Source organism: Sitophilus oryzae, unplaced genomic scaffold (assembly GCF_002938485.1).
Source record: "Sitophilus oryzae breed Bouriz unplaced genomic scaffold, Soryzae_2.0 scaffold_177_pilon_pilon, whole genome shotgun sequence".
Lineage (NCBI taxonomy): Eukaryota > Metazoa > Arthropoda > Insecta > Coleoptera > Curculionidae > Sitophilus > Sitophilus oryzae.
The window spans coordinates 242366-257547 of record NW_022146479.1 but is presented as its reverse complement, the minus strand read 5'-3'; the positions used below and the strand labels follow the sequence as shown (position 1 = coordinate 257547).

Sequence of the window (15182 nt, the reverse complement as noted above, 5' to 3'; positions counted from 1 at the left end):
ACATATCATTCTATTGAGAGTGTCATTTTCAACCATATAAAGTAAAAAAATACAGAGGGTACCATTTAAAAATCAAAATTTGTAGTTTTGCCGATTTATGTCATAAAACATTTTTTATCTGAAAAAATAAAAAAGTTATAGAGACGAGCCACTTTTTAAATACACCCGGTATACACTCAAACAAGCCTTTTTTACATTAGTTTCTCACCTGGTTACATTATTTTCCACATAACTACTTCTGTAGAATCCTTCAAGCATGTCATTTAGTATTCCCTTGAACACGATATGAACATAGTATTGCTGACCCTGATCTAAATCTTCATCTAAATCTATCACCAAAAACTCTTTTGCTTCTACTGTTCTGACATCTTTAACAGATACGCTCTCATTTTTAACATTCATAACTCCAACGTTTTCTATTTTCAACGTATCTGCGTGTAGAGTAATATTATCAGTAGAATTGAGTACTTTAATCCGAATAGTAACCTCCCCGTTAAATGTAAAATTCCCTTCCTGAATAAACGGTACCAGATGAAGAGTATAGTACTCAGGAACAATGCTTTTTGGTAACCGAATATCCGTATCTTGAGAAGCTTTTGTTGAAGATGGTTCTGTTAGTGGTTTTCTTGTTGAAGTTGGAGTTGTGGTTAATAATACTGTAGGAGAAACATACTCAGGTTCACTATACACTTTTTTAACACTGTCTTTCCGGTTTGGTTCGCATAAAACACTAGTGTTGTCTGTCACTTTGAGCGCTTCACTCTCGAGAGACACTGTATCGTTCGTGGAACACGTTGACGAGAAGCTGTACACTAGCAGTCCGGTTGCTATGAGGCAGATGAAGAATATCACTACGAGAATTATGGCTAGTGTTTTGGACACTGTGACGAAGGTGGTACGGCCGTATTTGGTGGTGACCGCGTCCATCATGGAGAGGTTCTCGTGGTGATTGTGAGTCATTTTTGTAGATTAGGCCTTGAGGTTGTTTTTGATCTGTAAAACATGAAAATATTTTACTTAATGGCATTAAATATTAAAAAGTATTTTTTACAGAATATAGAAGATACTGCTCTTATCGAATTCGTATAATGACAATAATTGAATCAATAAATGTTATTAAAAAATTGCTAAATATAACTACGCTCCAATATTAACCTACAAATATTTAAAATTTAAAAATGGCATGTGCAATTTTTTGCTTATAGTCCAAAAAATCAGTTTTTCGCAAATATCTGCCAAAATATGCAATTTACATATTTTTTAAATAAGCACTGTTCATTAAAATGTTGTATCCTATGTTATAGGGCCCTGTTTCTCTCTACAATTTCCTGTCTCACAATGTACCGTTTGTGTTGGGGAAGGGCTCATAGTTTCATAGTTGTCGATTTTCGAAAGAAATCGGTACATGTATATTATTTCGTATATTTTTCATTTTATTGATTTTATGGAAAGCACTGTTCATTAAAATGTTGTATCCTATGTTATAGGGCTTGTTTGACCACATTGTTGAACATTGTTCCACCACTTCAAAAAATTCTAAAAAAAAATCCTGAGTGTAAAGGAGTATAAAAGACATTTTCTAACGATTTTTAGTGAGTAACATATTTCACGAAGGTTAAAAAATGAAAAATAAAACACTAAATCACCACAATACACCAAAACACTTTTACTTTTACACTGAGGTAGGTATAGGTTAATGATTTCTGAAAATTCGACTTTTCAAGTGGAGAAAGATACTTCAAAATATTTTTCAATACCGTTTGATTAGACAGTTATCCCGTGGTCTAAAAGGAATTTTTAAAAATGTCAATTCTAAACTTGTGTATAGTGCTAATAATAAATTACAACAATTATTAGGTAATCCAAAGTATAAAACACCTCTACTGAAAAGGTTATGAAATTTCTTCTAAAGATTGTAATCAGAAATATGTTGGGCAAACTAGGAGATCAATATTAACTAGATTTAAAGAACATTTAGCTCAGATAAGATATGGTAGACCGGATAAATCTTGCGTTGCCGAACATATTGTTGATGAAGAACATTGTATAGATCTTAATAACTTGAAATTAATTAAACAAGTCTCAAATTACAGGCAATTAGATGCATATGAAAGCATCAGAATTAATAAATGTAAAGATAGTATGAACAGAGACAAAGGTCCAATTCGTTCAAGTTCTTTGTTCCTACTACTCTAGTGGCGGAAATCTAACTGTTACGCTCGGTCGGTTCTGACTCGGTTGGCTAGATCTTGCCACGCCCACTCTGTGCCCACTGAGCGAGTATATAAACGCTCCAATTGTAGATTGTATTTTAGTTTATAATCATCTGCTGATGATGCTAACTAATGAGGTTAGCGAAACGCGCGTCAACAGTGTGAAAGTAAAAGTGTTTTGGTGTATTGTGGTGATTTAGTGTTTTATTCTCCTGTGTAACACCAAAGGTTCAAACCCTCAACTGTAATAAAAAATGAAGATTTTAATTTTCTTTCTTCCGCTAAAAATCGGCTTTTTGTTTAAGAATCGTGATCATATTATTTTTTCATGTCTTAGACTTCTAAAAATTATTATTAATTACTTTTGAATTCTACTATAAAAATAAAATTGAAAAAACAGTTTTTTTCTGAAAATCTTTAAAACCGTTTGAGTTAAAGAGCTAAAAATTTAGGTGAATTATTTTGATTCCACACCAAATCGATCTCTTAATCCGGCTATACCCTTTGCTAACAGGAAACTAAAATTTAATTTACACTACTTAGTAGTAAGTTCATAAATTTATTATTTATGATAGGAACTATCAAATATTTGATTTAGTTTACCTTTAAAATTCTTGTTATAAGATATATACAAACTTATGGAATCAACTCTGGGCATCCTTCCGTTTCAGAAACCTTTTATTACCTTTATGGTTGAGTAGCTTCCTCTTTACCGAATATTATTTATACTCTATACCCCTTATCCGCGTATCGAGTTTCGGCTCTAGTAAACCTTTTGTGTCGATAAACCTCGATGAAAGGCTTGTTCCATCAAAGCGCAATACGGCAATCAATCAAAAATGAGATGTTGTAGATAAGTAAACCACATACAGGATGATTCAGGCTTTCGAAAAAGCTCTATATTTGGTTTTTGGTTTGTGAATTTCATTTCAATTTTTTTACGTAATACGGGAGCAAAGGTAACGTACATTTTAAAAATATTTTTGTCAACATACAGGGTGATTCAAATATATTGTCAAAGCAAAGTTGTATATTTTTAAACGGAATACTATACAGGGTGGTCCGAACTGTATTCCGGAAACTTCGGGAGCATATTCTGCGGATAAAAATAAGTAAAAAAGTTCGTATAAATGTATGTCCTAAAATGCTTAGTTTCGGAGATAGAGGGTGTACAAGTTTAATTTTTATTTCGATTTTTTTCAAGTAACTTCTGAACTAACATCGATATTTGGATGAAAATTGGTGTCTGGGAGTTTTTTGACATGAGAAATTTGATTTTGATGTCAATATGACTCCTACTGGTAGAGGGCGCCATCTACATATTTTAACTGGTTTGAACTTTGAATAAGAAGACTAAGGAAGGAGCATATCAAAAATCTTAGGTACACCGCGATGGGCCTCAAATATGGCCGACTTAAATTCCGGTTTATCAGTGCCGTTCTAATTTTATTTAAAAAGTGTAAAACTATGATGTAGGGTAGACGTGGGGTAGACTCAATAATTTGTTACTTTATTTTACGTTGTGAATAAATGTTGGTAGTTATTAAAATTGTTACAAAAATATATAATTCTAATAAAAATAGATAAGTTATAATAAGTATCTATTAACACAAACATCCGATACGCTACTGAAGTAGGTAAATCAAATTAACGTATCAAAATTCTTTGAAATCTGATCTTTGACAAGTAGTAAATAAAAGCTAAAATGCAAGAAAATATATAATTTAGTTAATTTAAGTGAATTTCATAAATGATAGGTTTACTACACGTATGTATGTATATTATATAGTCACTTACTAGCGAAAAGTTGTTCCATTATTTCACTCAATTTTTGCCGAGATCTACCGCACGCTACACAACCAACTATTTTAGAGTCTTTTTCGATAAATCGCGATAATGTCACTGTTAATTTAAGTTCTGCCACAATTTCCATCTAGATTTACTACCTTTATACAACTATCAGTAGTAGAATAAATAATAAATAACATAAAATAAGCTCCGTAAAGACTGACAAATCCACAAAATTTCAAATCAAATTCAAATGTGTCAAATGAATCGTCAAACAAAACTGTCAAGGATCCCCACCCTAGAGAGCTTTTTCCGCCCACCATGCATGAATACATGGATAGCATTATGCTCCTTCCTTAGTCTTCTTATTCAAAGGGTTTGAAGAGTAATAACTTTTCGTCCATACCTATATAAAACTACTGAGTAAAAAATATACATTTACAACGTTTTTTACAAAAGGTATTTTCTTAAAAATCGCTACGAGTAATGGTTCTCGAGATATTTGGAAGAGAAATTATCAATACTTGACATCATTGACATAAATTAAACATGTTAACTAAATAGTTATTAGACTGAAATCATAAATTTGAAATGTTTTTGTGCCAAAAGTTTAACAGAAACTGTTTTATTATAAAAAAAGTTCCCAAATCAATCATTTTATTCAAATAGCTCTCTACTCAACGTGTTTATTTTTTGTCAATAATGACATGTATTGACTATTTCCATTCTAAATATCTTGAGAATGGTGATTTTTATCAAGAGACATTTTTTACGTAAAAAATCACGGAAATGTATATTTTTTCGCTCAGTAGTTTTATACAGGTACGGACGAAAATCTCTTAGTCTTCAAAACAGTTAAAACACATGTAGGTGACGCCGCCTACAAATAGGAGTCATATTCACATCAAAATCAAATTTCTCATGTCAAAAAACTCCCAGATACCAATTTTCATCAAAATATTGATGTTACTTCAGAAACTATTTGGATAAAATCGAAATAAAGATAAAATTTCTACACCCTGTATCTCCGAAACTAAGCAAAGGTGTACGCGCACTGAATCGGTACCAGTCCGGCGAGAAACAGCGAAGGCGGTGACTCGACTATCGTAGATAGGTAGAGTTAGGAATCTGGCCTCTACAGGCCGAAATGTTTTAGTGGACGCCAGCGCCGTCTATATGTACGATGGTCGCAGTCGCTTTTGCTGGTCGGTCCGATCTTGGTCCGATCCGATGCAGTGCGCGCCCAGCTTTTATAGAACATACAGTTATACGAACATTTTTACTTTTTTTTATCTGCAGAATATGCTGGCGAAGTTTCCGGAATACATTTCGGACCACCCTGTATATTTTTTTAACTCAGTTAATTTGCCACTAAATTTCCGTTCTAAAAATACCGAGAAAAATACCATAATATCACATACTATTCCGAATGGTTTTTTTAAATATAACCGTTTTAAAACTAAATTTACTGTTTATTTAAAGTCCTCTTAAAATACTAAATTCGAAGAATTTTTAAAAATTTTAACAGGTAGTTAAGTACTGTTACGTTGATAAATACTGTAAATAGTGCCTTCTTCAAAATTCGGCCTACCAAAATTTGTAATCTTTTTTTATATATACAGGGATGTCAATATTAAATGTTGTATTTTTCTCCACTGTTTTAAATGGAACACATCTTATGTTTTGTATTATAATCGAACAAATTTTTGTTTAATATTTTTGTTTTATTAAACACTTCCTATACCTAAATTCCATTTTTAATGAGAAAATTCTGTTTTTTTTAAATATAAGATAATATCTGACTTTCGCTCTTTCTTGAAAATAATACCGGTTGTTAGGCATCAATCGATATGTTTTGAGATTGACTGACGCATACAAAGCTTCTATCCAAATCAATCATTACCGATTAAAACTATTTAATTACAATGTAGGGGAACGCCTTTCTGAATCAATCGTTTAAAGGTCCCTCTTTTAAACTATTCAATACATAAGCCATAAAAACTAAATTTTTAATACAGCGGAGAATTTGAAAATGTTTGTATGCTCGTTATTATAGCTGTAGTGAGATTTTTATGAGCTCTAAAACGATGGTGCAGCTGTGAACTGTTAAAATTACCATTGTTATTATTGACATATATCAATTAAATTTATAGGTAGTTACATCAAGTAATTTTAAACTTAAATGTTAGGATTGTCTTTTATAACGAAAAAGTTAAATTGGTTTGTAAGATTTAATCAAGTTTCAGATAATTCAAATGGTTTTTATAGATAAAGTTACCAATATATGATCGAGAAAAAAAAACGGCGTCAAAAACGGCTGGAGCATGACAATGAAGATAATTTTGGCGAGGTCAAGCCCTAGACGTAGTTTACTTCGCTCGATTTTTATTTTATTTTATAATAATGATATATTAAATAATGAGGAAACATTTACTTTAACATTAAATAAGATTCTTTGTCACAATAACCAAAATAACATCAATGCGTCTCGAACGGTAATCTAAAAGCTATTACCTAACACCAATCATTTCTTGATCGTTGTCTCATTCCCTTTCCCTAGTTTGCGAATATTATTTTAAAAATCAATAATTTTATTTATGTATACAGAGTGTCTTAAAACTGAGTGTATTGAATTTAAAGAAATATGTTTATTTTTATCTCAACGTTTTGCCTGAACAGGTAAGACTGACAGGAACAACGTTATGCGTAGACGGAACTTTATATTAAGACTAGTGGCGTCGAATTAATCATTTGTAATGGAGATGATAAAGCAAAGCAAAATAATTTCCATTAACATACAAACCGAATAAATTTTTCTCACATTTATGTCAGCATGAGAAAAAACAATATGGCGATATTATTATATAACTTGGTGATATTTGAGGGGTAGTTTCATTTCGTTGGAATTTGATTTTCGAAAATCCGTTTGCCAAAAAAATAAGCTTTTACGTCAAACAGTTTAAGCAGAATCGTGGTTAATCAATTACCCAACTTTTAGAACACCCTGTATGATTTTTAAAAAATTCAAAATATGTAAAAAAAAAAAAAAATTATGCGTGTCAAGCGTTTTCCCGAAAGACTAACCGTTTTTTAAATAACAAATATTGTAATATTTGAGGGGCGTTTTCACCCTCTTGGAATTTGAGATTTGAGAAACCCCTCCTTATCGAACCTCTACACCCCGCAGTCAATCCGTTTACCAAAAATCTACTTTAAACAGTTTAAGCCGAATCGTTATTACTTAATGGTCATATGTTATGAAACACCCTGTATAAATTTTTAAAAAAATTTTAAATATGTAAAACAACAAAATAAAATATACGTGTTTAAGAGTTTTTCCGAAAAACTCACCGGTTTTTAAATAAAAATATTCTAATATTTGAGGGGCGTTTTCACCCTCTTGAATTTGAGATCGAAAAACCCTCCTTATCGAACCTCTACACCCCACAGTCAATCCGTTTTCCAAAAATCAGCTTTAAACGTCAATCAGTTTAAGCAGAATCGTGATTACTCAATGGTAATATTTTTATGAAACACCCTGTATAATTTTTTAAAAAATCTTAAAATATGTAAAAACAACAAAAATAAAATATACGTTTTTAAGAGTTTTCTGAAAAACTCACCGGTTTTAAATAATAAAATATTCTAATATATGAGGGGTGGTTTCACCCCTTAGAATTCGAGTTTCGAAAATCTCTTCTTATCGAACCTCTACACCCTAAAGTCAATCCGTTTTCCAAAAATCAGCTTTTTACGTCAAGCGCTTTAAGCAGGATCGTGATTAATCAATGACCAGATTTTCGAAATACTCTGTATAAATTTCTAAAAATCTTAAAATATGTAAGAAAACAAAATAAAATATACGTGTTTAAGATTTTTTTCGGAAACTTGACCGTTTTTTAAATAAAAAATATTGTAAAATTTGAGGGTGGTTCCACCCCCTTGGAACTGGATTTCGAAAATCCCTTCTTATCGAACCTCTACACCCTAAAATCAACCTGTATGCAAAACCTTCTTACGTTCAGTGATTTGAGCAGGATCGTGATTAATCAATGTGTCAGTCACTTAAGGATTTTATATACGAGTATTAGTATAGATGTTAAATTTCTCTGAAATAATATAAATATTTATTTTTTTTTTCACATCACAGCGTCACGTCCTCGATGACCCATAAACTAAACAGCAATCTAAATCAAATCCAGTCTGATTTTGACCCAATAACATAATAACCGAAGATATTTTTAGGCGTCGCGATTTATTATTTGTTATGTGTTTTCGTGAATAGCGCCGCTGTCATCTCCGTCTCATCATTAATATTTCTGTAAAAGTATTAATAGCCATATAAATTCTTCTAACTCAGCTATGTATTTGTCTTAAAACTGAAACAATCGCAATAAAAACATTTACAGTGTTTGTTATCTTTGTCCAGATGTTATTGTTGCTTAATATAAAAAGAAGCTGTTGCTAACAAATCTGTAGAGAATATAGATTGAGTTAGAGATTTATTGTAACCCTCTTTTTTGAGGTATAACTCAAAAAAGAGGGTCACAAGAATCGTCGTAAGAATAAGAAGAAACTTCAACATTAAATCTCAACATTAGAAGGATCCTCAAGTAGCAGATTCCTCAATATTGGCAGCAATTCGTTAATAACGGTGGTTCATAGAGGACTGTTCAACCTTTGGTTCAACATAGTTCTCAACAATGGGATTGACAGGAACTACAGAACAACACCTAGCAAATGTGCGTTCTATGTACTAGGGAACAAATAGGTTATTGGTAGTGATGTAAAATTTCCAGAAATATATATTCGGAAACATTTCCGGAAATATATGAAATATTTAAAAAAATAAGAAAAATTTAAATATTTATTTATAAAAATCATAACAAAACATCGCAAAACACAAAATGCTTGTACATAAACACAAATAAAGAGTTATTCTTCAAATTAAAAAATAAATTAAGGTTTAATTTGTACAAAAAAAAAATTTGACACACTAGTCGAGCAAGAGGTATATCTTTATCGCTATCATCAGCATCACAATAACATCTTCTTGCCAGTCTACTTCCTTAAAATCTTCAATAGTATCGGAAATAAAAATTGATCTATTGCCGTTTCCTATTTTCTTCAGCAAGTTTTCATTGTGGGATACATAGAGTAGCTTAGCGGCTCTGTCATTAGTAAGCCTGTTTCTCTTTTTTGAATGAATATGACTATAAACGCTAAAACTGCGTTCCGTGGCAGCCGAAGATGCTGGCATCATCAACATTCGTGAAGCTACTTGTGATAATGAAGATGAAGAACACAGTCCTTTCCACCAGGAGACTGGGTTATCAAAACTACTTTTCCATATGAAGTTATTTCCAAATAACTTGCCACTTCTACAACGGTAATCTGCTATTTCATCTATTATTACTTGCTCCGTTATATTGAGTTTATTTTTTGATATATTAAGTATGCATTCTATGGCAGAAAGAATTTGGGTTTGATCAAGTTCAGAACCTTGTGATTTTGGATTTTGTAATTCTGCAGCATAATGAATGGGTTTAATAGCAAATTTTTCTCTTTTGTCAACAAACTCCAACAATTCGGATTTTTCTTTGTCGTCAAGTGAGGACAATGCAAGATTATTCTGAATTACTCTTCTAATATCACAAAATGCTTTTACAGCAAAATAAATAGTGCTATAATCTCCTTCTGCAATTTTTAACCATTTGCCAATAGGTTCAAAAATGTTAATTACGTTGGAAATTTGTGCCCAAAATACTTCGTCATCTAATATCCACTGCTTAACATTTTATCAATCATTTGTGTTGCTTCTTGACTAACTGCAACTCCTTGTAAACTGAGCCTAGTATTGTATACACTTTTTAAATTGGTCAAAATTGAAGATCAGCGAGTTTTTACTACGCTACGACTTACTTAAATGCGAGGTTGCAAATAAGTTGGTGAATCCTCAAACTCGATATATTCACCATATTGTATATTTGTAAAACTGTTCTATAGTAAGTTTAATGTTTATAGGGTTACAAAATATGAAAGATATATTAATAAACATCGGGTTTGAATCGTTAATGACAAGAATTAATTACTTTTAAAAATATTTCCAATATACCCAATATTTCCGAGACACGTTTGGAAATTTCCAATATTTCCATTTACAACACTAGTTATTGGCAAATAGCTATATGGAGGATTCAGTCTCCAAGTTATTAGACTTATTAGATATTTACTAATTGTAAGTTTTGGGTTCATTGAATTCAATTTAAAAATATTTTTACAAGATACAGAGTGTCCTAAATAAGTAAAATATATATTATAGTTGTATTTTTTTTTAAATGGAACACCCTGTGTATTATTCTATTTTTAGATTCTACGATCGAAATAAAGGTAAATTTGATTAAGGTTTATCAAACCTTCCCGTTTTAGAAATATTTTCAATTTTATGAAATTGCAGTAAAAATTTTAAGGCTTCATTTCTCCAAGGGTATTAAAGTTTTTAATACTAAATATTTACTAAGTTTATTTATTGATCATATATTGTGTTGCAATAATAAGCAAGATACTACCTTATACAGAATGTCTAAAAATTTATATTAAATAATACTAGCTTTAAACGGCAAAAACTTGCTTAATTTAAATGGAACACCCTGTATATTTTACGAGAATCAGATGCACAATTTAATTGTCTATAAAATTGTATTAAACCATTTTTTACCTATTTCTTCAAGTTTTCGTAGAAAATGCATTTTCTTGTAATTTAGACCTCATTTATCACTATACCCACGGAATATTGACATTTTAGATTGTTTTTAAAGATGTAACAAATTTTCAAAGAGTACAGATACCAGTAATATTGTCGATATAGTTCTCTTATTTCATTAAAAAATAAAAAATCTGTTTAAATATTGTTTGTTAAAGAGGACCAATTAATATGATCCCAGTATTCAAACTACATTAATAATTTATTAATTAAAACAATTAAGTATATAATCAGTATTAAATATGTACAGGTCCCATTTCGGACATTCAGTATTACCCTTATTACCTTATTAATAAAACATTTTTCTTAATTTTTCATGCAACAAAACATTAACCAAACCAAACTGTAATATGTTTTTTTAATATCTAAATAACTAAAACAAAATTTGTATCTACAATGTTAAGTAAAATGATTTTTTTTAGCTGAAGTAATAATTTAAAGAAAGAAAAAAAAACACAAATAAATAGAACTATTTCTAAAACATAAATTAAGATCCAACAATGTAAATATATAGTACTTGATTTTGTTTATTTTCATTAATTTTACGATTGTTCGTTAATGTAAGAAATTTTTATTGCTCGGAGTTATGGCTTTGTTCTTGTTTTCGCACACTCCAACATTACTTTTGATATTCGGCAAATGTAAATATCCGTAATGCTTTAAATTTAAAGCGATATAAATTCAAGATTCGGGGAATAAAGAAAAATCATCCCACTGTTTTTTTATTTATAATTCTCCAAATCACTAATTGAAAAATAAGTTGAAAATATATAAATCACTAATGTTTGTAAATTATTGTCTTCTTGTTGATTTATTTCTAAGAACGGACCAATTACTTTTATTAAATTTTTCAGTATTTGTAGATTTGTAGTTCCTCAAGCAAAAAGTCACGTTATTTGATGTAACAAAATGTTTTAGTTGCCAGTTGACAACTCTACAGAATGTCTCAAAAAACCTGAGCTTGGGAGGAAATTGATATTGAGTGTAAATTTTTCTCATTTCCATGATCATGCCTGTGCGGTGTCTGTAATTTGTGATAAAAGTTACTTAAAATTAGCGCTACTAAATTTTCATAAAAAAACTTATAATTCATATTTAAAAGAAATTAAAAATACATTTTCATATAAAAATGCAAGAGACATAAGTTAATAACCGAGACAGTTTGATATTCATAATTCTTAATTTTTAAACGTGACTGTACCGATATATAAAGTTAAATAAAAATGCGTGAATCTCCTTATTCATGATTTTAACTCGCTTTGTCATAGTACATGGCAAAGAGATGAGCATTAATTTAGAAATTCTTAGCCCAGATGGTGTTTCTAAATTGTTTAATTAATACTAAATGTTGGAATGCATCGAATCCCTACTAGCCACGATGCTAAAACGTTCATTTTGCTTATTGTTTTGTAGCTCTCAACATCGGGGCCCTGTCTTGTTTATAAATTGTGGTATTCTCACAGCAATTTGCTAAACGACTTGGTAAATTAGGATAAATTTTCTTACTGGTGAAGTAGGTTTAAAGAGCACTTATCTATTTTTGGAAGAAACCGCATGATTTGGACCGTTATTTTATCAGAAAAGAACAATTTATTATTTTATTTAATATTTTTTAATTTTTTATATTTGACAGAAAAAAATCCCCAATATGATTAAAAACTATTCTTGTATAGTTGCCAGACTAAAATCGCTAACTAAAATAAAGATTCGGCTACACATAACGCTTTACCTGTCAGTTAAAATAGAACACCGTGTATAACTGACAGCAGATCTGTAAATGCTCATCCGTCTTAGTCTGTCTATGCGGAGTAAAGACTACCCGTACACACTGGAGGTTTAATTATAGCCCAGTGTTTAGCGAAATTAAAGAAAAACATCAAATTTTATTACAAAAGTTTATATATACAGGGTGTTACAGAAATAAGTGCAAGTATTTTAAGTGGTAGAGTATAGTTTGGCCCCAGAAACGCCCGTGAAGTTTTTTTGCGAAACAAAATCTTAAAAATTTTAATTTTTCTTGACACTTTTCGAAAAATATTGACACTTTTGAGTGCCGCTTGTTCAGTTTCCGGAAATTTGTTTATTATGCTTCGAGAGAATGCAATGTTGCCACCTCCTACGTTATTCATTTTCTGTAAGATGTAAAATAGATCATCTGATTGAATTTTTAAGTTATCCAATTCATTTGCGATTTTACTCAAAACAGTAAACCTCTGAAATAAAAATATCAATTATTTTGTTGTTTATTCATAAAAACAAGAGTGTGAGATATAGCGTGAGAAATAATTCAGATGGCATATAGGTAAAGGGATAAAACAACGCTCTAACGTAATTACATCGATCTACTATCGACCGGAGTTCCGTTTTCTAATGTTAGGTAAGTTTTTTGCTTTTAATCTGAATTTTCCAAGTCGTTTTTAAATATTTCTAGTTGATATGTCAACACTGGACGTTTATGATATGTCAACACTGGACGTTGAACAGGCTGAGATTCTGGTAATTTCTTGGTATTTACGGCTGATTATCGATTGCTGCCGGTGGCTCTCAAAATGTTGCCATTATTTTTTTTTTAATTTTCAAAGTTAAATAACTCAGTTATTATTAATTTATTTTAAAAATGGCAAAGAGAAAATAAGTTTGTTTTTGCCAGATCTACAACCCCTTAAAATACTTGCATGTATTTCTGGAACGCTCTGTATTATATTTAAGGTTCAAATTTTATTTAGAAATACACATGTAAATCTAATTATGAAAATTAGTACCGTAAATCGGTAATAATCATTAAACATCTCTAAATGATTTTGTAAAATTACACTAAAAGTCGCTTGTTACAAAAAGAAGCTTTACACTAATTAACATACATTATTTAATTATTCGAACAACATCAATACTGCGCTTCCTTTACTATAATAAAAAACACTCTAAAAATAATTTCATTCATTGTAATCAACGGATCTGCCCCTTTAAAGATATTTTTTTCATAACATGATAGAAAAAAAACACAAATTAATTCACTCATCGGCCTGGTTCCGATTTCTAAAGGCTGTCAAGCACATAAATATGTCGTCGATGAACAATAAAAACAAAATGAAAACGAGAATTCTTCCATGCATGGACAAGCCGCAATGCTCGGCATTTTCAATTTCAAACTGCATATGCATAGGGAAAATTAGGAAAGTATTATACTTGTTGGATCAATTGATTTACACATAGACAGAACATAATGGGCTTTTTTGTTTTGAATTCAATTAAGATTGTTGTGAGTGAGCGCTGATTTTGAACTTGGGTGGTTCATTGAGTACTGTGGTATTTTTGTGGTGCAGCAAATATCCACCCAGTCCGTGTATATCATGTGGAAAAAATCATGCTGGAACAGTGAAATACTTATGGGAAGAGAGAGAGTCGCTTTATAGGCTTGGTGCTGCATTTTCCATGGTGCTGGAGAACATCATTGAAGCAGCTGACATGACCTGAGGTATTTTGAAAAGGGTTATTTGTTATTTAGGGTTAACTTAAGAGGTGTTGGGAAGTTATAGGTAGCAGAAAGTTCTAAAAATAAAAATAAAGTAGTAAAGTAAATATTTTGATATGTATCTTCCGAAGGTCTAAAACTTGTATTATAATTTAATATTCCAGTTAAAAAAAAACCTTTAGGTGGGGTTCCAAGCTGGTTCACAACTGATGGCTGAGAGCATAAGGTTTTGTCATGGTTTTGCTTTAGTGGAGCCTTAAATTTTGTAGGAACATTTTATGACCAGAAATTATTTTAGAGATTTATAGTTATAATTTTAGAAAATGTTTTCTCAAACATTTAATCTTCATGAACTGATTAAGAGAAGTATGTCATTTATATTACAAGTATGTTTTGTCTCATGGTCTATGTCTACATTTAATGTTTGATTATTATGCTCAGGCATTCATTTGTTTCGTCGAACTTCTTGAATCCATTTTCTTCCAGATTAAGTGATTCTATGAAGAGCTATAAAAGCTACATAAGAAGTGTTGTTTGGGAGGTTAAGATATCAGAAAATTTGTGGGATTATTCAGATATTATTTTTAAGAACGCCCTATTTGCCTCTTTTCTTGCCATTCACTTTCCACCTAAACATTTATAAAACAGAAATTATCTAACTTACATTCAGTTCAGAGGTCTTTTTTGTTTTGGACAGCGTTAATTTGTCACAAAACTGGTAGCAGGGGTGTTTTATAGTTCAAAAATATACCACTAGCATAGCTCAAATATGGTGTTGCTGACAACTCCACGTTTCAAATATTACATTTTTACAATGCCCTGTAATGACACTGGGAACTCCCAGAAACACTGCTTTAATACATTTGTTTTGTGTGTGTTCCTCCTCTCCTCTCTCTCCTCCTCGTCTCCTCTCCTCTCCTCTCCTCCTCTTCCTCATGGTGTGGGC

General features: G+C 30.9%; 1 protein-coding gene across 1 annotated transcript in view; it reads right to left on the bottom strand.

The window, feature by feature from the left end:
• LOC115882257 (aminopeptidase N-like) overlaps nucleotides 1–15182 on the bottom strand; it is a 62368-nt gene that overhangs the window by 16007 nt on the left and 31179 nt on the right. The window contains exon 2 of the mRNA XM_030900197.1: nucleotides 209–993. Within this exon, the coding sequence (XP_030756057.1) occupies nucleotides 209–960 (752 nt within the window). The 5' untranslated portion in view covers nucleotides 961–993. The remainder of the gene's footprint in view (nucleotides 1–208; nucleotides 994–15182) is intronic.